The 25260-nt window shown below is 40.0% G+C and overlaps 1 protein-coding gene across 6 annotated transcripts in view; it reads right to left on the reverse strand.

Moving 5' to 3' along the window:
• Positions 1 to 25260, reverse strand: part of LOC124544705 (RNA-binding protein 5-like) — a 122427-nt gene that overhangs the window by 3638 nt on the left and 93529 nt on the right. For all 6 annotated transcript variants that reach the window (XM_047123349.1, XM_047123346.1, XM_047123348.1 and 3 more), the window contains 2 exons: positions 17529 to 18116; positions 11674 to 11856 (listed from right to left, as the gene is read on the reverse strand). In XM_047123349.1, coding sequence (XP_046979305.1) covers positions 11674 to 11856; positions 17529 to 18116 — 771 coding nt within the window. The remainder of the gene's footprint in view (positions 1 to 11673; positions 11857 to 17528; positions 18117 to 25260) is intronic.

Below are 25260 nucleotides of genomic sequence, written 5' to 3' on the forward strand. Positions count from 1 at the left end.
AGACAAACATCTGTAGACTGGCCCACCAATGACTTAAGCGCATGTATGTTGATTCAAGGTTAAATTAAAATGGGAATGCTCTACTGAAGACAGGCAGACCAACAGATTCATGTGAAATCCAAATAGGCAACTTGGTGACATTTAAACAGGAGATTACATTTGTAATTGGTAAAAATTCCAACACCAATCACCATATTGTCTCATTGATTTCTTCATCAGCAAAATTAGTAACAAAAACAGTACTGATGTACTTCAATTATGATGTGCACTCAAAGTTTACCTGTATTTAGATAGCCTAACACAGTCTATTCATCCTCATGAGGACAAACAAAGAGCTGCCTTCAATCAGAAGTATTCACAACATGAAAGTTGACAATCAAATCACATGACATTCACCGGGCAGTGGTCAATACAGGTTTATGTTTTACCATATACATTTCTTGTGTATTTTGTACTCTCCCATCATAAATAAGTCACCAAATCTGTCAATGATAATTACCAACACTACAGAATACAAAGGAAATAACACACACTTAACGTTAGTTTACTTTTACAGCTGGTAATATGAGGAGCTGCAATACTGAATACTAAGGAAGACACTGCAAAAGTCACTACACAGTATTGATGCACTGTTTTTATTATCTGATTTTAGTAAAAATTAGAATTTCTTGAACACAGCCCGAAATTTATGCTGGATGTGGTCAGTGCACACAAATAAATCAATCAAATTCAAGAATAATGTCGTCACATTACTGGAGAAAAGGTACTTTGTGACAACACCACAAGCTGATCAAAAGCACCTTCATTTGATTGCAAGTCACAGAGTGATGTTTTGTGTTTCTGGCTTATTTCCTGCTATGCTATTTCAACTGAAGTACATAATTTTTCAATTCTGATTTCTAGAAAATGGATCACCAGCCAAGTGACCATGTGTTTTAAATACTGACATTCAAGATAACGGCAGGTGAGAAAAGCAGGGATATATGCTGTGCTGTGAAGATATTGATAGTTCAGTAGTGAGTGGTAGATGTGACTACAGCTGTTGCCAATCAATCTACTTGGAAAAGAAATAATGTATCAAGTGCTCATTATAATCCAAAGAACTGACAGTTGCATTACAGTGTGTTTTTCGGAGAACTGCACTGAACAAGTAGCATGCAAGCTGCGACCAACATTGTCAGTTAACAATTATTTTAAGTATGGAATTGTTAGTGGTGTGGTTATATAGGGGCGGGGGTTGCAGCTATTCTCAGTGCTGATTAGAGATTACAAAAGAAGCCAAAAAATCATGTGAAAGGAAAAGGGAATTGATTTAAATACTCAGGGCAAACAGAAAAATTAAACAAGAAATACTGCACTGTCTTAAGGCAACAGATATATGTAAAATGTTTGAAAGCAATAATTATAATAATGGCGTGTGACGAGATCCTCCCGTCGGGTAGATCGCTCGCCTGGTGCAAGTCTTTTGATTTGACGCCACTTCGGCGACTTGCGCGCCGATGGGGATGAAATGATGATGATTAGGACAACACAACACCCAGTCCCTGAGCGGAGAAAATCTCCAACTCAGCCGGGAATCGAACCCGGGCCCTTAGGATTGACAGTCTGTCGCGCTGACCACTCAGCTATCAGGGGCGGACAAAGCAATAATTAAAATAATAAAACTGAAGCAATATGGGCAGTACTGCCATATAACAAATGGTAGCAGTCAGCTAGCTAACCTACTTAATGAATACTTCCTTGAAATAGTCGGAAAATAAACATGAATACTTGAAGGGATAAAGCAATAGGCTACAAGTGAAAAGTACTGCCACAAACACAGGCAATTACTTCATGTTCCACTACAGAAATTGCAAATTTAATTAACTCCCTCAAAACTAAAAACTCTTAGAGCTCAAATACCTATAGTAAAGTACTAAAATTCTGTTCTTCACATACATGCAATTTTTCACTCACGGATGACATCACATCACCATCAGAGGGGATATTTCTAACCAGACTGAAACATGCTATCTTCAGCCCCCTCTACACGAAAAGAAGTAATACAGATATTAATTGAGGGTTATTCAGAAGGTACCTTTCATCCCCCCTCCCTCTCCTCCTTATTTTTCCGCTTAGTTTCTAGACACAATGAGTCATTTGTTGTAGCACATGAAATTCCGCGGTCATCAAATTCTGCTGCCTGCGACTGAAGCCAATCTTTGACATTGGTTTCCACACTCTGTCATTGCCAAAGTGCTTTGAGACAAGCCACCTTTTCATATGCATGCATATGTATCAAATCAGAGCTGTAGGGAGTGATCCAATACATCCCATTTGAACTCTCGCAGTTTGGTCATAGTATGTTGTGCTGTATGTGGAGAGTGCTGTCATCCTACGGAACTCAAAATGGAATAACATTTGTTTGAAAGGCCCTTCTCAAGTTCATTAGTGTGTTACAATAACTTTCAATGTTAATTGTTGCATTTCTCTCCAAGAACTCCATTAGCAAAATTCCTTTTCTGACCAAAAAGACGTTTGCCATGAGTTTCCTGCTGGAAAGTGTTTGACGATACTTTGTGCATTTTTCTGGTGACGGCCCCACTGCAATGACTGAAGTTTTGTTTCTACATTCACATACTGCATCTATGTCCTTCTCCAGTCAAAATCTGGTCGAGAAAAGCTTCAGTTTCTTTCTTGCAACACACAAAAAAGGACAGTGCTACTGCCATATATTGAGCCTTTTGTTCTTCAGAAAAGAGTTCAGGTATTCATCCAACATCAAATTTCCCGCAGCTCAAATCTTCGATAGTCACTCTGTACTCTTTTGTACAGAAGAGTACAACTAATCTGTGGAAAATTAACACACAGCTCCAAGATGGTGACTCCGCAGTTTTCCCCACCTCTTTTGTCCACCAAATGAATCAGATATGCATTCACCTTTTCTCTGACATTGGTTCACCTGTTTCTGAATGTATGACACCACTGTCTTACACCATCTTCACTCATTATGTTTGACATACATACTTCACAATATTCACGATGGATTTCACTAGCTTTACAGTTTCTTTGTCACAACTAAACTTATTACAGAATGTACCTCACAACTGGCAGGACTTGTGAGTACAGCACACATTATGAAAGTACTTGGCTTGGGAAGGAACCAAGACATGATCTTGATTCTCCGTTGCTCACAGTGTACTGGTTTCAGGTGCATTCTACCACAAAAGCTGCGCCATTATCTCTACGCAGCATACTACAGGAAAATGGAGGTTACTTTAAGAACAGCCCTTGTAATACTAACTTCTTGAAGTTACTCGAGTATTAAGTATGCAAGAACCATAAAATGCCCCTCTCACAATAGAATATTTTAAAAGAGCCTCTCCACAGAATACACTATTTTTCAATTCGCAACTCAGATATTACTTGAGATGTGAAAAATTCACATTTTACGATAAATATGAATAAAGATCCAGATTCTGCCTCAAAACGAGAAAAAAAGGCATTATTAAATAGATGCTGTTCATAGAGAATTCTATCCCGATAGCTTTATTTTTAGCATATAAATATTGAAACGGTAACCAGTTTCCAGTTAGTGGTATAGCACATTATCTGGTAAAGCCCAGTCTGCAAAGATAATGTGCATTACGAATGTGTCTGCCACATAAAAAGTACAGGAATGCAACACTGTATCAGTGTGCTTGATACTTTGGTGCCATGCCAATTGTGGGCAGTTGAATGGTCTGTATAAAATACATGCTGCAGAATGCAACATACTACTTCAGCCAAGGGACCTAGTATCTTACAAGAAAGAGAAGCGTACATTACTAATTTAAGTTCAAAAATTGGTATAAAGCAGACACATTTAATGTGGCAGCTTTAGGACGCTAGGGTTTAGAACTGTGGATGCATCAAATGCAGACAGAGGTCCGGCCTGAACTACCTCATTTTCAGCACTGCCAACCTCAACAAGTAATTGCACAGCAGCTGTTACCGAATGCTTATGTTGTGGGTTGCTCATTGTTTTCTTTTCTTATTTTGGAATAAGGGAAGAGACTGATCCTGGACTGCCATGCCTTTTGATTATGACCCTCACAACAGCAGAAGGGATTGGAGATCCCTGCGATCATGTGTCAGTTACGCTTTTGCAGGACATCAGAACATGGGTGCAGGATGTTTCCCTGTGAGGGGGAGGTGTGGCTTGTTTTCCCGCACTAATCCTCACTCCTCTGGCAGTCCTAATTCTCACCTGTTTACCTTAGCAGCTGACTGCCAGTTTACACTGTCTGCACTCTGCACTATAGTAACTGAAAAACAAAAACCTTTAAACATATTTTGACATTGCCGAAATTTTTCCACTAATGTACAAATAGGAGCTATTTTTGGTTCTACTTCTATAAGGAAAGCACTCAATTCAACATCATGAAAACTTCGCTGCTTCTCAAAAGAAATGATCATTTGTTGGGAAAAAAAAACCCACAAGCAGATATCGTTTTAGAAAAAGAACCACATTTGAAGTTTTCAAAAAGCAAACACTCCCACCAGAAAGCTCTCCAACTACCAGAAACCTATATCAAAACATCAAGACATTGAATTCAGGCAGATGGTGTGACCACCTTTTAAATTCATACCCTAATCATTCACAAGGGTAGTAGTAGTAGTAGTAGTAGTAGTAGTAGTAGAAGAAGGAGCAAATTTCACCAAAAATAGATGCTACATTTTCAGGTTCCTAGCTATTATAAAATTTGAATCACAAAGTATTGTCAGTTGGTATTTTCTGTGACGTGTCAAAAGCATTTTATTGTGCAGTTCACAGTATTCTCTTAGAGAAGCTCAAATATTATGATTTCAGATCTTGCTGGGTTTTCATTCTATGAAACTAAAAGGATGCAATGTGTTTTAGTATGAAACTCAGGGAATGTACACAACAAAACAGTATCATCAGAATAGGGACTAATTTACTCTTGTTTTATATCAGTAAAAGATCTTCCATCAACATAGTAAGGAAAGTTCTGACTGAATGTAAAACTCACACAAACCTGTGCACCTACGGTGAGTCAGCTGGACACACAATCCAGCCAGTGCAATGTAAAGAGTGTGTGTGTGTGTGTGTGTGTGTGTGTGTGTGTGTGTGTGGTGGGGGGGGGGGGGCGGTTGCATGCACACACATGTGTGTTGTTGTACTCTAGCTTGTCACAGGATTTCTTCCAAAAGCTGTCAAAGTTTTCATTCTCCTTTTTTGTGTACCAGTTGATCACTCAATGCTTCTGCTATTCTGTGAGTGACCTTCCATCACCTATCCAACACTCAGAAACAGATATTTTTACAGACAACACAAGTAACACAACCAAGCTAATGGATTACCTACAACATTTGGAGATATAAACCACATGTTCTTGAAATTTAGTAAAAGTGCCACTGAATTGAGATAAAACACAGCACATGTCATTCAGTACTGCATTAAGTATGACTATACCACTAGAAATAATGCACGAGGGTAAATCAATAAACTTACGATCATGATCCCATCCCAGAAGTACACCATGATCTCACACAGCTTCTTATGGCCTTACGTCCACCCCAAAACCTGACACCTGAAGCCATCTTCCTCCACACACCAGAAACCCTACACCCTTCTACCTTTTGCCTACTTCCCAACTTCACACATCCAACCCCACAGGTCTGCCTACTTGTCATCCATTGTGGCTGGGTGCAACACTCCCACAGAACAAACTTCTGTCTTTGTTGACAAATACTCTGAACTATTATCCATAGCCTCCCATCCTACAGTCAAGAGACTGCTCGCTTCCTTCACTACCTCTATACAATTCCTCTCCCGTCACCACCAGACTCCTTGTCGGTCACTGTGGATGCGACGTCCTTACACACCAACATCCTCCATGCCCATGGCCTTGCAGCCATGATACCAAACTCATCGCCTCTTTCCTAATCCTCCTAGTCAACCACACCTTGACCTACAATTAACTTTTGAAGGCCAAATCTAAAAACAAATCCGTGGTACTGGCACAGGTACCCTTAAAGCCTCACCACCCATAGATGCCATATGCACACTGGAAAGCAAGTTGTTGATCCAGAGCCTTTACTGACAGACAATTTACTATCTACGTCATCCATAAACGAGTCTTCTGTGCCATCTACTCATCTGACTCCAGTAAACCTGTTAACCAGCCATAGACCATACTCCTACGCAATCACCCAGGCCCTGGAAAGTTCAATCACATCCTCCGCCTAGGCTTCAACTACTTCATATCATGTCCTGACATGAGGGATACCATGCCTAAAACTCTACCCACATCCCTCAAAGTAGTGTTCCGCTGCCCACCCAACCTACAGAATACCCTTGTCCATGCCTATTCCAACCCTACTCCCAATCATGCACCCCATGAGTCATTCCCTTGTGGACAGTCCAGGTGTTGAGACTGGTCCCATACACTCACCCACCACCTCCTACCACAGTCCAGTCACAGTCATTTCCTATCAAATAAAGGGCAGGGGCATGTGTGTAAGCATTCTATATGGACCTGACAAGTAATCAACTGTCTACTTGATGAATGGCCATCACCAAACTGTGGCAAACCACAAACTTGAAAATGCTGTTGCCGAGCGTGCTGCATACCACAACAGAAATAACTTCAACGGCCGCTTCACTACAAGTGCCATTTCGATACTCCCTTCCAGCACAAGTTACTTTGAACTACACATCTTGAACTCTCCAAAACGCCCTGGGCTAAGCCTCCACTAAACTGTTCCCATTGCTTCCCATTGTCTCTTTTGTCTTTACCACTCCTCCTCAATCCAGATCATGCACTGCCTTCTCCCACCCTTCTTCCTTCCACTGCCCCCACAAGCAGATATTTTCCTTCTCTCCCCTTTTCAACCCATCTCTCTTACATTCCTCTCCCCCCTTCATCTTCCTCTCCTTCCACCCCCTCTCCCTCTTCCAACATCTCTTTCTGTTGTACTCCTCTGTGCTTTTTTTGTCTTGTGGAACTGCGAAGTCATCAGTCGATAGATCTGCCTCTTTCCTGCTACCCCTTCCTTGTATCTTTCCCTATCCCCTCCCCACCTGCATCAGCTCAAGCAACTGCTTTCAATGATCAAGTATCAATAATGGGACTCTGTAGCCACAGGAGTGTGCATTTGTGTGGCTGTATGTGTGAATGGGTACTACTGCTGGAAAAAGAGCTAGTGCTCGAAAGCTATGTGAATGCTGTGTTCTGTTGTGTGTTACTGTGCTCCATACATCAATCTACTATAGGCAAGTGGTTGCCTTTCCCTTATTTTATGCAATAAATGAAACACAATATTAAATTTTTTTATAATGATAAGAACCTGAACTGGAAGTCATATGTTAAAATCATCTTAAAAGTCTAAGTTCTGCAACTTTTGCATTGTGCATAGCAACAGATTTTGGAGATGAAAAATTCCAAAAAGTTGAGTTACTTTTATTGATTTCATTCACTAATGTCTAGTAGTGTGATATCCTAGAGTAATTTGCCATTGAGCAAATAAGTGAGTAATAAGGATAATGTGTGGTGTCCACTTTAGAATTCCTTGTAGAAACTTATTTAAACAGTTGGGCATACTGACAACAGCATCATAGTACATTTTCTCCCATACGAAGTCTCTTTTCAACAATTAATAATGTTTGAAAAAAACAGTAACATTCGTAATAGTAGATGGTCTACATCTACATATATACTCCGCTAGCCAACAAGTGGTGTGTGGAGGAGGGCACAATTCGCACAGAAATCATATTTCCCACCCTCTGTTTCACTCATGGATCGCGCAAGGGAAATACGACTGTCCGAACACCTCAGTATGAGCTCTAATTTCTCTTATCTTTGAACGGTGATCATTGCGCGATTTGAAAGATGGTGGTAATAATATATGCTCTACGTCCTTGGCGAAGATCGGATTTCGGAATTTTGTGAGCAGCCCCTTTTGTTTCGTGCACCGTCTATCTGCAAGTGTGTCCCACTTCAAACTTTCTAAGAGATTTGTAACGCTCTCATGGTGGCTAAATGTACCAGTCACAAATCCTGCCACTCTTCTTTGGACCTTCTCAATCTCTTGAACCAGACCCAACTGGTAAGGGTCCCATACAGACGAAAAGTACTCTAGGACTGGGCGAACTAACATATTATAAGCTATTTCCTTTGTTGAAGGACTGATCACTTCAGGATTCTACCAATAACCACAATCTCGAGTTCGCCTTGCCTGTTACTTGTGTAATCTGATCATTCCATTTGAGATCATTTCGAACAGTCACACCCAGATACTTGACGGATGTTACCGCTTCCAAAGACTGGGCATTTACTTTGTACTCATACATTAATGGAGATTTTCGCCTTATTATACGCAGTAGGTTACATTTACTAATATTGAGAGATAACTACCAGTCATTACAACATGCATTTATTTTCTGCAAATCCTCATTGATTTGTTCACAACTTTCGTGTGATACTACTTTCCTGTAGACTACAGCATCATCGGCAAACAGTCTAATGCCGCTGTCAACACCATCAACCAGATCGTTTATGTAAATCATAAAAAGCAGCTGCCCTGTGGCACAAGTGAAGTTACGCTTATTTCTGTTAAAGTCACCCCGTACAGGATGACACACTGCTCCCTGTCTGTTAGAAAACTTTCTATCCAACCGCATATGTCATCGAAAGACCATAAGCACACACTTTTTGGAGCAAGAGCCAGTGCAGAACTGAGTCGAATGCCTTTCGAAAGTTGAGAAATATTGCATCAACTTGGGAGCCGGTATCTAGGGCCTGTTGTATATCATGCATGAAGAGGGCCAGTGTGTCCCGCATGATAGCTGTTTTCTAAAACCATGCTGGTTTCTGCAGGTGAGGTTCTCAGATGTCTGAATACAAAATATGTTCCATGATTCTATAAAAAATCAATGTCAGTGAAATTGGCCGGTAATTATGTGCATCTGATTTTCTACCCTTTTTATATACTGCTATGACCTGGGCCTTCTTCCAGTCCCGTGGAACTTTCTGCTGTTCCAATGATCTCTGATAGATGATGGATTAGTCAACATATAATCTTATGGGGATACCGTCTGGGCCAGATGCCTTCCTGGCGTATAAGGATCTTAACCGTTTCACAACCCCAGATAAACACGAGGATGGCATACATAGTGTTTACACTATGTATGCCATCCACGTGTTCATTTGATAATTGAAAGGGGGAATGGTGCTGCAGTCCTCTACCGTAAATGAGTTTTTCAAAGCTAGGTTTAGAATTTCGGTCTTCTATTTATCATCATCCATTACATAACCTGCACTGTCAGCAAGAAAAGGTATTGAATTATTTTTAGCGTTCATAGATTTTACGTATGACCAAAATTATTCGGGGTTACTTTTAGAATCTGAAGATAAAATATTGCATTCAAATTCGGAAAAAGAATCTCTCATTGACCTTTTGACAGCTACTTTTATTTCGCATAATTTCTGTTTGTCAGCGGGGCAGTGACTACGTTTAAAATGACTGTGCAAAATTCTTTGCTTTCTCAGCAATTTCTTAATATGTTTGTTGTATGAAGGTGGATCCTTTCCCTCACCTGTATTTTTGCTAGGCACATACTTCTCTAGCACATGGTGGACAATACCTTTAAATTCTGACCAAAGATGCTCAATATATTTGTGTCCCGTTGTGAATGCTTGGATCTGACTATGAAGATATTTATTAATGACACTTTTATTTGCTTTCCCAACAAGAAAACTCTACGCTTTTTTGACTTCCACTGACATAGAAACCACAATGACAGTATGGTCGCTAATACCTTATTCTAGATTAACTTCTTCACAACAATCAGGTCTGTTTGTCAGCAAGATATCTAATTTATTTCCATCTCGAGTTGGTTTTCTAACCAATTGATCAAGGTTGTTATGTTGAGAGCGCTACTAGAATAGCTTCACACGAATCTTTGCTTCTGCCCCCTGTGATAACGTGTAATTTTCCCAGTCAATGGATGCCAGATTAAAGTCTCCACCTATAACTAATGGATAATTTGGATATTTACTTCCTATGTACGCAAGACTTTCCCTGAAATGCTCTGCGACATTTGTTGGGGATGCTAGTGGTCTATAAAAACACCCTAATACAATGGTCAATCCTTGTCTGATTGACAGCTTTATCCAGACTATTTCACAGTCCAACCCAGTATTGATCTCAACTGCGTTTAAACAGCTTTTAACTGCAATGAACACACCACCTCCCAAAAGCATCAGTCCTATCCTTCCTAAACATTGTGCAATTCGAGTTCAAAATTTCATTGCTATTTATGTCTGGTTCCAACCATCTTTCGGTATCTAATACAATATTGGCATTGCTACTGTTTATTTTGGAGAGTAACTCGGGGATCTTGCTACAGACACTTCAACGATTTACTTACATGAGATTTAGCATATTTAAATCCTTTGGAATGACCTGTTTAGGCAAACTAACAATTTTTACAGTTGGCACACCCACATCAGTGTCACGAACTGGTAATTTTTCAGGCCAATGGTTTGTTTCCTGTGGGGAGGAACCTAATCTAAAAAAAACCTATGTGCATGCCACAGTACTGTGCTAGCCACGTAGCTGCTTCCTGTGTGTAGTGCACCCCTGATCTATTGAGGGACGTCCTACAACCTTCCATCCCATAGCATAGGTCGAGGAATCTACAACCATTTTCATCACAGAGTTGACGCAGCCTCTGGTTTAGATTCTCCACTTGACTCCAAACCAGAGGACCCCAGGCCACCCTGGGTACGATGCTGCAGATTGTCAGCTTGGCTCCCACTCCTCGAGAGATGGAGGCCGCCTTCACCGATTTAGCCAGCTGTCCAAAGGACCCAAGGATTTACTCAGAACCCCGATGACAGGGATTGTTGGTGCCAACTTGTGCAACAACCTGCAGCTGGCTGCATCCTGCATACTCGATAGCCACCGGAAGAGCATCTTCCACATCCCGGACAAAGCCCCACGGCATGTGCACTGAGTGAACATTGGACTTAATGGTGAAATGCTTTACACTAACCATCACTTAGCCTTAATGTGACCAAGAAAGGAGTGAGAGAGTCAGCCATAAAAGTCTTTGATCATCTACCAAGTAATGTAAAGCATTTCATGGGTAATACAATTAACTACAAATGCAAACTACAGATCATATATGCTTGACAACAGAACTCCTAGTTCAGACAACAGAACTCCTAGTTCAGACAACAGAACTCCTAGTTCAGACAACAGAACTCCTAGTTCAGACAACAGAACTCCTAGTTCAGACAACAGAACTCCTAGTTCAGACAACAGAACTCCTAGTTCAGACAACAGAACTCCTAGTTCAGACAACAGAACTCCTAGTTCAGACAACAGAACTCCTAGTTCAGACAACAGAACTCCCAGTTCACAGAAGAATTTCTCAATATGAAGTAGTACTCTTGTGTGTGTCTTTAAGAGAGGGAGAAACTCAACATAGTTAAATATAATCACTGTATGCGTGTAAAAATATGTACTACCACCACGTTCCCCTATTTTCTTGTAGAACTGAATAGTTCCACATCATAGTGAAAGATCTCAATTATGAACTAAGGAACACAATAACAACTTAACTTTGGGGAAAGGAAGTCGAGACAGAAAAAACAATTTTCTCTCTGCATCGTATATTAGTACCTGTGCATCCAATGACCGCTCCTTGCGTTCCAGGATGGCATAACCAGCATCTGCTGCTCCAACAGATTTCCCAAGAGCCACAGCTGATGTCGCCACTGCAGTTGCTTGTGGATTGTCCTTCTTTTGGTTTAAGGTTTTTGCCCAGCGTTCCATGTCTTTTGCTATTTTCTTTGCTACTTTCACCTTAAACAAACAAAGTATGCAAATTTGTAATTATAACACTGTATACTTCACCTTCCTCTTATACTAGCTTAGTTGTTAGCTCTACTTACATGTTATTCTTAACAGCCAAGCTCTCTACATCTGTTCCATGCCAAGTCTCTCCCCTTGAATCAACTACATTGCTTATCTCCCTGCCACCCCAATTTCTACAGTGTGTGTCCCAAACCACTAGGTTCAAAACTATATAGATGTTAGTGAATCTTAAACTAAGTAGTCTGAGATAAGGAATTAATGTTTGGAAATGAATATACAGTTTTTTATTGATATAAACAACTTGAACCTCATAACAACAACATAAGTCAATAGCAATCTCACAGAAACAATGATTGAGACAAGCAGCTAGGATGCTCTTCAATTTCTATGGACATTTCTTACACCAAGCATTTCATGACACCGCATGGGAAAAAAAGCACAATGGGCATATATAGGATACTGGATATTGTTTCTCACTGTCGCACCACCAATGTCAATGTAGAAGTCAATGCACAAACAAGAGCTTCGTACACAATTGTTCATTCAGGAAACATTCATTTCAGACTTCCAATTCCTCATCCCCATACACCGTGTCCCAGAAATGTTGCGACAAACTTCCACGGGAGATGGAGCACATTATAAGGATTAGAACTGCATAGTAACCCATGGCCGCAAATGTCAGGGATAAGTGGTAGCAAATCGGAAATGAAACAAGAGTGTGATTCATTTGAAACATTTATTGAACATAATGAGTACACATAGTGTATGACATGAATTAGTTCTAATGTTACGACAGATGTTTGAAGTTTGAATCAGACACCAAGCCTGCATAACGAAGTCAGAGCACTGACTGCCACACATACTCCAACACAACAAGAGTTTCTTCTACTGCAGGAGCTGCACAGACAATTCTTGTGATGAGATCCATTTCAGATACCACAGGGTAGCGATACATGAGATGTTTCATGGTCCCCCATAGAAATGCATCAGGGCTCGATAAATCTGATGAGTGTGGGGGCAGTACTCTCTTGTACAGCACTATCTAGTGGTGTAAGACTATGTTTGTGGCCATGTATTGCTAAGCAATTCTCAATCCTTATGATGTGCCCCTCCTTCCCTAGAATTCTGCTGCAACATTTCTGGTCACCATGAGCACTAATTTTAGGACCAACTACCATCTATATACTCTTGATCCAAGAGGTTTGGTGACAACCTGAGTAAATTCTGTAAGCACTGAACGCTGTCATTTTTCTGAAATTTCTCTTCAGTTTATTCAAACAATGGAAACTCCAGGTTGAAATATCAACAATATATGGAAAAGATAGATTGCTATCACCTGTAAAGATGACATGCTGAGCTACAGACAGGCATAATGGAAGGACACTTAAACATTAGCTTTTGGCCAAAGCATTCATCAGGAAAGGAAACACACACACACACACACACACACACACACACACACACATATTCATTCACACAAACAAGTACATCTCACACATGTGACTGCACTCTCCGGCAACTCGGACCAGAATGCAACTGTCACGTTGAATGGAAACAACAAACTGGAGGGGACGGTGTAACACTGAAAATGCAGGTAAAATATCTTCTGCACTATCCAAAATTTTTTGCCGTTTAATATCCACTGACAACTTGTACTGTACTTCTGGTTCTGAATTTGTAAGCTTCATTACAGAATCTATATTTAATACATAATGGACATAATAGTGCATTTATTTCTGAATGTGTGTAATTGATTGTAATTATAATGTAAATATTGTAAATTGCTGGGTAGTGGCCAAGGGAACTGCATTTTAATGTATCGATAGTAACAAAAAATGTGTATGGAGAGCCTCGTCGCGCTGCAAGCAGAGCAGCTTGAGTCACGAAAGAGGGTGAAAGTGTCTGTTGGCCACTCCCACAGATACAGTGTGCAGCTATGATCACGCCTGCGTATATGCACCAAAGTCGTTACACCACGAGTATTGAGAACATGGTACAAGTGGAGAACATGGTACGAGTGGACAGGCAGACTGACGGTAGCAGCTGTGTTGCTGCAGTTCTTGGTCCTAAGTGACCTCGCGGCTGCCATTATATTTCCATGGAATATTTTATACAGTTGACAAACATGTTACATTTTAGTTTTTATTCTTGTGACTTTTCTATTTGACGAGAGCATTTTTGCTCTGATATTTTTCACACATGGTGTGATTACACGTAATCCTATGTAATTTTTTATTCTGATGAAGACTGCCTTAATGCATTCAAAACCATGGCCAATTTGACAATAATTTTGTGCAACTGAGGTGGCCATACATATATCCTGTAACTAAATAACGTATGGTTGCTGGATCTCGGCCAATAAAAACGTTTAAAATTTCATATGCTGCTCTAGTAATTCAAGCAATGAGGCTAATGGAACTCTGTGTCTTCCATTATTGTATCATCCGGAAACAAAGTTCTGACTAGATATTGCACTATAGGATGCGACTCTGGGGAATTTTAAACTGTTCTGAATTCCTGACAAATGTTGGGATCGCCTTGTCTTGCATCATTTGCAGTACTCACACCTATTCGGCCGCTTTGGCTTCAACATCGTATTCGCTTGCTTGCAGTGGATGTATATTGAATTCTGCCTTTAAAAGTTCCCAATCCACTATGTGTAGATTGTATAGTCACTCAGGCTGAATGTTAAGTGTCTACGTCGTTATGTGGATTTGTAATTGTGAAGTAAGTGAGATTATGGTTACTTCTTGTAAGTCCATCACAGACCTTCCAGTTGGCAACATGGTCACTGACTTCTGAGTCTGCAAGGGTGAGACCTTTGTTTGTTGCCACACCTGTGCAATTTTGTAAAGTAGGTGGGTTGAGTGGGCTATTCGTGACATGAAGGTCATGTTCTTGTATAGTGTTCTGAAGGCAGAGTCTCTTTCGTCCGTTACTCTTCTATGCCACTAAGTTCTATGATAGTGTATTTTTTGTGGTCTTCCTACATTAGCTGTTGCATGTTATCACACTCTGCTACTACAACGAGTTGCTTGCTACCACACTTTGAATTTATTGAACTTTCCACTTTCTCTGAATTTGACAGTATGTCTTCCTTTAAGTCTTCCTTGTCTAGAGATAGGCATGCCATCTTTTCCTTGTTTTCCTTTCTTTTTAGCCACTTCCAGAAACTCCACCCCTTCTCTCAATTACCATTATTATTATTATTATTATTATTATTATTACTGGCCTTTTTATTATCCATCTCGCTGTCACACTTGTCTGTACCTTCTTGTTCTACTTGCCACACTGGACCAGAATATTTTGGCTCTTTCTGCTGCTCACTTTATTTTCGACCTAGATTTCTTTTTCTTACAAAGATGACAGGTAATCCTTTCTGCATGTGAAATGCACACTGGAACTCACTTGGTATCTGTACAGTTCATTTTTTGATGACCACACACTTCACAGTGGGAGTATGTCTGTCTGTTTTCCTTATAGTGCTCTTCAATGTGCCCATAATTGTGGCAGTTATAGCATTTGGTGGCAGCAAAGTAATCCCTCACAGCGGTTGGTCGAAATACAATGTATGTTCTTCTCTGTGTAATCAACTGTGCCTGACTTTTGGATGTACCTCCAGTAAATAATTCACTATCAGCTTCTTCTGAGAGCCTGTTCTGAACCTGACTTTTGTACCTTCTAAGCATTGCTTTCTATCTGTTGTTCCCTCCAAGTTCTGTTCACACAGTGTCTCAACTAATTTGCTTTCTGGCATGGTAACTTGGACATCATAAGCCACCACTTTCAGCTTACGCTTCATAGATGGCTCGCAAATCATTTCTTTATTTGGCTCCATATTTTGTTTCAGCTTTCTGGTTTCCTCCTCTGTTTCTGTTTCAATTATGACTACACTGCTATCTTCATTTTCTTGGGTCTTACCTTTTCTTTCTTTCGGTCAATTAGCTCTGTCAGATGTGTATGTATTTCCTCTGTGTCTTTCTTGTCCTTGGATTTGATGAACAGTGTGTGCTATCTTCCTTGGCTTGTGTGGTCTCAATCCTTCATTTTGTGGCAGTTGTCTGAACAAGTGAAGCAGTGGCTGCACATTAGCAAACGAATGGACCGTCTTGTTTTTGTTTTCTTCTCTAAGCCTGGCATTTCCTTTTTCCAATTCTTTTATACGGCCAGTCAGTTTTACATGTGGTTTTGCACAATGAGTGAGTTTGCACTTTTAACTCCAGTACTTTTGTGGCTGTATCCTTTGTAGTTGTGTGGAATTCCTCATCAATGTATTGCATTATGTACTCCAGTTTGTCTGACTGTATATTATTTGGTTCTAAGTGCTCGGAAGTTTTCGTGGAGGACTTGGTTGCACACACTGTGTCGCTTTTTGCCTCAACCATGTTTCGTATGTGTAGGTGGGATACCTAGGCCTTGCTATGTTGGTACGTGCACATACATACAGACTCCACTATTGCCAACACCTCTGCTGTCCCCACAGTCGCCAACATCACATGCTTCCACCACAGCCAAAAACAACGTGCCTGGTGGTTGGCAGTGTGACAATTGGTGCCAATGTCGCTACCAATGTAAGCTGTGCTCCACTTAGCCTGAATACTGACACTTCACAATCTGATGTGGCCCGGGCCACAGACAATGACTGTTACATGTAGACGAATACACTCTTATTATCACAGTAATGTCCACATAGATTACAGTCACTTGCAATGAAACTGATGCCATTACGTGCACTTGCTAACTAAACCCGAACATTTGTGGATTCCAGTTTCCACCGCAAATACGTAATACGAATGGAGCATGCATTGACCAACTACCAAAACAGCGGCCTCCCTGCTGTGTAACTAGCAACCAGTTGTTCACCACTGCCAAACTGTGGCCAAGATCATAGTAGACCACACTGTAGCACAACATATAGCTGAATATAACAAGCTCGATTTCAAAGGTTGCTTCACTTTCCAAACCATCTGGATACTACCCTCCACAGCCAGCTTTGGTGAGTTGCAGAGATGGGAGTTATAACACATTATCCACTCCGGAAATTATCCTGGCCTCAACCTACAGTAACCCACTGTCCCCACACACTCCACCCAACCATTTCCGGCCCCTCTGTCCTATTACCTCTTCCCTATTCTTGTACCTTCTCTCTCTTTGTGTGCCACCCCCTGCCAATGCGCACCTGACTGCCTTTACCCCTTTTCTCTTACTTTGCTTCCTGTCCTCCAGCCCCCCCCCCCCCCCTCCCTGTCCCCACAGCCTTCCAATGCTGTACATTTTGGCAGTCTAGCGCCCTCATGTGCTGTCAGATACATCTCTTCTCTCCCCTAACCTGTACCCTGCCATCCCTTCCCCTTCCCTGCCCCTTCCAGTTTGCTGCTTCCAGTCTACATGATAGCTGCACCCCGGTCTTAGCTGCAGGAGATGACTGTCATGTGTGAGCAATGTGTGAATGAATGGTATGTGTGTTTCCTTTCCTGATGAAGGCTTTGGCCAAGAGCTAATGTCTAAGTGTCTTTCTGGCTGCAACACAATGTGTCATCTTTATGGCAAGCAGCAATCTATCTCTTCAGTATACTCCACAGATAGCTTTCTGAATCACAGTACATTTGACAGTAAGTTATACCAATGATTTCAGTTTTTTACCACAAAATCAAGCTTACCTTGTCTTGTTTGTTGTCCTTTGACTTTTTGTTAGGGTCATCCTTGCCACCAGCACCAGACTCCTCTGTCGTGGTGGCACCTGCTGTTGCAGCAACACCTGAAGCTGCTGCACCCTGCACTGGAGTCGGTACATATGTCTGCCGTTCTGCATCCCAGTACAGAAACTGCTGAGTTTGCGGGTTATAGTAGTACTGTGACCCAGCGTCATAATAAAGCCCAGTTGATGAGTCATAATAATAACCAGAAGTCTCATCATAGCGATATGTGGCCACATCCGGGACTGCATAACGTGGGAGTGTTGTTGAACCTGCAGCCACATATGGCATTGCTGGTGCCCCTTGTATACTGGTTGGTAGTGTACCAGCAGCCAAGCTAGCTACAGTAGCACTACCTTTGCGTCCACCTTCGGCCTTGCCAGCAGGACCTTCTACCTGCTTTTTAATTTCACGTGCTGCCTGCACTTGCTGTATTGCAGAAAGAGCGACAGCTGCTGCAGCATTTACTGAATCAGTCTGTGTCTGAGTTGCGCCACCTGCCACTGAAGAGGGTGGTGCTGATACAGTTGCAGACTGTGAAGCTGCACCAACCTGGAACAATGTGCGAGACTACCTTGTTATGATTGAGCTTATTAAGAACTGAAAAAAAACTATACATGTCCTTCTAACAATAAACAAAAACTAAGCACAGGCAACCGATTTCAAGTGTCATAGGTAAATGGCTAAATGTAACATAACAGTACATGAAAGACTTAAAAGATACTTTTAAAAAAGCAGTATTGTCAAGTTAGTTCAGAAAAATGCCAACAGAGGCACCAAGGATTACACTTGCTGAAAACAGCGAACCAAGCACAGAAAGCATTTTGTGTGCCAGAATTCGCCCAATGCCAAATGGTACCAAGTGTGCATAGTGATTTGAGTCAAAACTATTGTCTTGCTGCGATTTCTATACTTCCATTGCCAGTTTTCTCTGTAATGCAGTAGGTTACAGATGTCTTCAAAATATTCAGATTTTTCTAAAGCAACTGAAGATATAACATCAAATGGATTAGCCATTACAAATGTTTCAATTCAGTATGGAATTCCACAAACAACATTGCAAGACCATATAATGAGAAGACAAACAGGAAAGTGCAGAAAGGAAACTGTGTTTAATGTAGAGGAAGAAAACACCACTGCAGAACGCCGCATTACAGTCTCATGGTAGGTACTTCCATTTTAAAATTTCAACATTTGTGTATCAGAAAAACATTATCTTGACAAAAATGTACAGAATGCAAAGGCATTGAAAAACAGTTTCCCTGTAGAAGAGTGGGTGGATGGTTTCATTTGTTGAAATGCCATGATGTCAAAGTGAATTTCATGAAACTTCACTGCTAAGGAAGCAAAGGTTCCGTAGTTTTGAATAGTTAGCAGCAACTGATTTTATGTTGTTTTCCGTTGAAGAAGGAATTTTTATTTTCTCTGTTCAAAATTATAACTTTTTTATTAATTATGTTTTAAATTGATGCCAACACACCTAAGAACTATTTTGCAAACCTTGAAAAGACACTAGAGAGCATCAGCCCTTCTAACATCCTAATGACTTTGGTGGGAAAGTTTGTATTTTCAAATGAGGAACTAAGCATCCAGAGAGAATAATGAAATCTTCTAAATCAGCAATCAGTATGTTGTTTGCTGGAACAGCCAATGGTGAACTCCTGCCTGCATATGTTGTTTATAAATCCCAACATATGTGAGATACGTAAGACACAATGAGAGTCTCAAAGAACCGGATAAACATGCTGAAGTCTGGATGGTTCGATGAAGTCATTTTCAAAGACTGTTTCCAGAGTATTGTAAAACCTTGGGCCAGGAAACAACGAGTAGTGAAAGCAGTGCTGAGTGAAAATCTGTCTTACAATTTTTCATCAAAGGTGCTGAAAACATGTAAGGGATACAAATTTAAATTCATCTGTCTCCCTATGATTGCCACACATTTGCTATAAATTCTAGATGTGGCATTTTATAGACCCCTTAAAATGGACTGGAGGTCAGTATTAACAAAATGGTGCAGGAAAGCGGACAGAAGACTGACTTCAATTACAAAGGACACTTTCCCTGTTCTTCCTAGCGAATTAATGGAAACCAGCAATCCTAATGCTGCTGCCAATGTCGTCTGGGTTCTTTGCCTTTGGAATTCGAGCCACAGAAGTCCTTAATAAACCATCTTCACCACAATCTGGTATGATAGAGTCTCCAAAATCTCAATCCAGATTGGCACTGGTGGGAGAAGCAGTCATAAAACTGCTCCATGGCATGAGATATGGGAAAAGGAAAAACAGAAAGTGAGCCAAGAAAGAGTGTTGCCAATACCAGCACTGAAGGCAGAACATCTCTCCCAAACCCTGTGTCAACTGAGAAACAAATAAAAAGAGAAGTCACAAAAATGAACAAGTAAAGAAAACAGTAAGCATTCCAGGATTTCAGTGACAGTGATGACAAAAAGTATTGTCAGATGAATCGGTTGAAGAGGCAGATAACAATGACGACAATTTTGATAACCCTAAAACCAGGCGAATGACTTTTAGTGACATTACCAACTTTTCTTCAAAAAAATTAAAAATTATGTTTGTTGTATTGAGGAACTGATTCCTGGAGAAGGGCTCAAAGTTCGTGACATCAGAAATTGTGGCAGAGTCCAATTCAAATATCACGAGAGAGGATGCGAGTCTCACTGACTGTGATCAAATAGAAAAAGTGCTTCTGTTTATATGGAGAAAAGGGGAGTTCTAAAATTTGCTGCAAATTTCCAGGCTATGATACTAATTAGAAAACTTTCAGAGGTGTAAACCATAATTACTATATTTCTCAGGAGTATTGCGTTAATGAGTTTATTAATCAGTGCAATAATGTTTTGTGTAGGTTGACATAATTTTATGCCTGGGAATTCATTAAATATTTTCTATTTAATTCACGAACATGAACCTGCATAATGTATGTCTTAAAATTCCTTTTAAAAATTAATAAAGTAGTAAATACAATTAAAAACAAAATAATCCAACAGAGAGACCAATTATCAACCAGAATATGTGCTTTTTTGTTCATTTAACTGTACTTTTAATATGGTGGTAGAGTTAACACTGAGTAATCGGTTGAATCGACTGGTGTTTAAAAGGTTTTCCTCAGTGACCATGGATGTTAATAAAAAGGAAACAATCCCTTAGGTGTGTACTGTAAGATACTATTTTAAGTGAAAATGCACACCACTTTGTTTGTTAGTCGCATCAAAAATTAGAAAAAAAAAAAAACAAGTTGACTCTAGAGAGGTTGATGCATCCATCACATTGCCATTGGCCATTTATCAGGACCGATTTTTGAAATTTTTCAGGCTTTATAACTGAATTCTAACATGTTCAATCATCTTTTGGGCAAACGTTCCGGATTGCATTTCTTACTCTGATATTTCGGCTGATAACCTTACACCCACCTTCAAGGTGAGTTAATGGTACAATTTAAATCCTTGGCACAAAACTGTGGAGTAAATCTGTGTATGTCAGAGATAAAACTTCTGACAACAAGAGACAACAGTCTACATGTATAACAATGGAAGTGCCATCAGCAAATCCACAGCATTTATGAATTATATGGTGGATTATTAAAACAGGTGGTATGTGTTGATATGCCATGCAGTGGACACACACAATAATAATTCCTCTGAGAGTGCATATGTAAACTGAGTGATTTCCATGATTCACTGAGCTGAAAACTCTTGCCTCAGTTGAGCAAATTGTCTGCTAATTGTAGTATCTTGACTTTTCTATAACCCATGGAATGGCCAGTGTAAATAAAATGTTCAGCCATTGCAGATTCGATAAGCTGTAGAAGGTGGGTGTGGCAATATTACTCTATGTACCTTTCTTATACAGTGTGTATTTTTTGTCCCATTCATCTTTTACCATAATGACAAGGAATTTCATATATGCAAGCCTTTCATAACAGTGGACCACCTTTAATAGATCTCAGAAGAGCTGTTAACTTGGTTGGTGGTAGGAAGATCACAAACACTTTATACTTCATTATTCTGGCAATTTTTGAAGAAACATTTCCCAAACACAGTGGAAAGGTCTTAGACTAACACCTTGTTCTTCTTGCTCTTCCCTTGGTTGGTCTGGTGCTTTTGTTTGCAGAGCTTTCTTAATTTGACTTTTTAAATGAATACCTCTTCCAAGTGTAACAGGTCACCATGTAGGCTGTAAGCATCATACACTACATGAGCTCTATGTAATAATATTTTCAGTATGATCATAGTTTGCAAAGGATGGTGGCAGCTAGGTGCCTGCAAGTATAAATCGGTACGGATGGACTTACGGTACATACAATATCCCAAAAATCCATTTTCCTCATGTCCAACTAACATATCAACAAATGGTAGACAGCCATTCATTTCCTGTGGTAAAGGTGAATGCTGTTTAAATGCTCTAAACTCCAGCAATTAGTCCTCCCCTTGGGGCCAAATGATAAACATGTCAGCAACAAACCTCCAGAACACTTTTGGTTTTAAAACTGCAGCTGACAGATAACCGTAAAGCAGTAAAATAGCTATAAATGAAAGTCTCTGGTTCACCCTGTACGCAGTTTTCGACAAACTAATCTTGTCCAATTCAAAACAGAGGAACATTGTTAGAACACCCCTTCACTACTTCCTTTTCTTGCACAGAACATCCATTCTTGAAAGACCAAGTCCCAATTTTATTAAATTCATAATAAAACGAATTGTTCATTTGTTTTCCCTCCTCATGTGGCATGTTCAAATTTGGCAGTATCGATACTGTTCAGCCATTGCATCTTTTGTCGCCAAGAGTTCTGAGAGTGGTGGAAATAGGGCATTTGTGAGTGCATGGCGAGGAAACATGCAGGGAGACAGTGCTGTGTAGCACTGCATGCCACACAAATCGTTTGCTATGGTAGAATAATATGTGTAAGCAGTTTGTATAGGTTAATCTGGCATTTTTCAACTTCTGTAGCGATCAAACAACAAACCGGATATTTATTAGTGTGTAACTCAGTCACTGGTGTTCTTTGTTCATGTTGTAGTGTGACTGACTCAGACCACGATTTTTTGTGCCTAACAGTGTACCGATACTTCATGGACAAAAAGACAGTCCCAAAGAGAAACATTTTTTAGGAAGGGAATAAAAATTCACACCTGAAGCGAGTTGATATTGCAGAAAAACTAAATATTCCTCCACCAACATAAATACAATAGTGATCTAATGAAAAATAATTGAGTCAGCATGTTTGAAAGGAGGAAACGGCAAACAAAAATGAGTGCGTAACTATAAGTTTCCAGAACTGAAAACTGTGCTACTGAAGTGGATAGAACAAACTTGTGCTCTGAATATTCCAATTGATGCTACTGCGGTTTGCGCTAATACATTTGGCACAAAAGTTCGGACACACGGATTTCAAAACATCCAACAGTTGGCTCAAAAGGTTCAAGAACAAATATAATTTAGTGTAGAAATGTGTTCGAGGTGAGACTGGATGTGTGTACATTGTCACTGTTAAGTCAGTAAAAAATACTCATCTAACAATGATACAAAGGCACAATCAAAACAATGTTTTTAATGCTGGTGAATGGGCTCATTTTTTCAGCTTCTGCCTAACAAAATTTAAGAGTTCAGGGGAGAGAAATAACATGGCAGATAATTTAGTAAAAGGAAGCCAACAATTGGGAATGTGAGAAGTCCATGAAGCTTTAAAAATGTGTGGACTTTTTCACATAAATAAGCGTCTAATGCAAGGATGGTGTTGGAAATGGGAAAATCTGCCTGTGACCAGAGTACAGTGCATCCTCAAGATATATACTAGTTTTTTCCTCCCAACTGTACAAGCCACCTTCGCCCAATCAACCAAAGTATTGTAAGATGCCTGAAATAAATATAACAGAGGGTTCTTACACAGAAGAGGATGGCCTGTCTTCATATTAGAGTGAGAAGTGCCTGGGTTTTCGTGCAAGAAAGCACAATCTGAAATTGCTTCAAGAAGGCTGATTTCCACTGGATACTTACAAAAGAAATCAAACCAAAAAATGAAGGAATTGCTGCTGAACAACTCCCATAATATCAATCTCTTGAAGTAATGGACACCGTTATGTGTTACGTACCAAGTTTAGAACTTGACGAAGATAGTTTGTTGAAATCACTATCCTTATTCATTTACCAGCAGTGATTCTCTAATGGAGTTGCTAAATGAATGACATTTTATTTGTACTTAGAAGTGTAATAAAAATTACAATTTTAGCATAATTTTATGTTGGTTACATCACATGTCAGGTTCATATTGTGGATGCCGTATTTAACAAATTTCTGTTTTCAAAAATGCGACTTTTGAATTCTAATTTATTGAGATAGTATGTTAGGAACTGTGATGTTAAAGAGATTGAATATTACCCTAAATATGGTACCCTTAATTCTGCATTTTCAGCAACAAAAAACGTGAATCATTGCAAAACCAGTGGAAAAATGTTATTGGAGCACAAATGAGGTGAATGTGCTCCTGTTAAAACGACTCTAGCTGAAAAGTGGGGTACTACCTGCTCATTCCTTCCTCAGCACCTTTGAAGATTTCGGCATGCATATAAATTCACATTCTTGTTAACAAGCAACTAACTCACTTCTCACTCTCACAAGCTACCCTGACTATAACTTGCTCACACGGACTAGTCCAGCACTGTAAGTCTTTCATTGTCATTACCTCTTAGTGTCTCTCTAACTGTCACAGTCTCCTATCTCACAGCCACAGTCTCCTCCACTCTATCCTACCACCATTGTCCCCCCTCATTTGTCATGGTCCGCTCCCTCTTACTGCTACTATCTCACTCATTTCTTCCCACTGCTGCGCTCTCTCTTCTCACTGTCTCTCTCTCGCTGTCATTGACATAGACTCTGTCTCTCATTATCACTCACTCTAACTCACTTCCACTTTATCTTCATTCCTCCTCCACTGGCACTGTCTTCTTCACTTTTTTTCTAGCACTGTTACGTCACTATCGACAATATTCCTCTGCCACTGTGTCCCTATTCCTCACAATGCCATTGTGTCCTGTGTGCTTTTAATACCACAACCGCTGTCTACTATCATTCAGTATTTATTACTTTTCCATCTCTTCATCACAAAAGAGAGTGAATATGTTCTCATGCCCAAATTTTTGAAGGTGTTGAAGAAGGTAGAATGCAACAGCTGGTACCCCACTTTTCTGTCAAGAGTCTTAAAACAGGAGCATATTATCTATTTTTTTTTCTTTGATAGGGGCATTTTTCCACTGGTTCCCTTCTTTTTCCTGCCATACCAGGGATGTCATTCATATGGAAAGAACTACATGGGTCTGTAAAATTCTGATAGTTTATTTACATGAAATTGAAATAACACAAAACTCATTTTACCCTCAGACCAAATTTGCGTGCATAAAAATTCTGTAAATGCTTCAGTACTACAACATGGGGTTACCAGAACCATTCTGATGATAACGGACACAATTTACATCCTATTTCTCCATGCTACATCACTTTACAAATTACAGTTTCACCTCATGTCAGATTTTACATGCACAAGTAGGGTAATTTTGAACTGCTATATCTTGGAAACAAATAAATATACAAGAAAATTTCCTAGCTTGTTCAAGATCAAGCTCTTAGAAACACATCTTAAAACTTTCAGCCACGTGCTGTGTATAGCTGTATTGAACTCCACA

Source organism: Schistocerca americana, chromosome 8 (assembly GCF_021461395.2).
Source record: "Schistocerca americana isolate TAMUIC-IGC-003095 chromosome 8, iqSchAmer2.1, whole genome shotgun sequence".
In the NCBI taxonomy this organism is placed as follows: domain Eukaryota; kingdom Metazoa; phylum Arthropoda; class Insecta; order Orthoptera; family Acrididae; genus Schistocerca; species Schistocerca americana.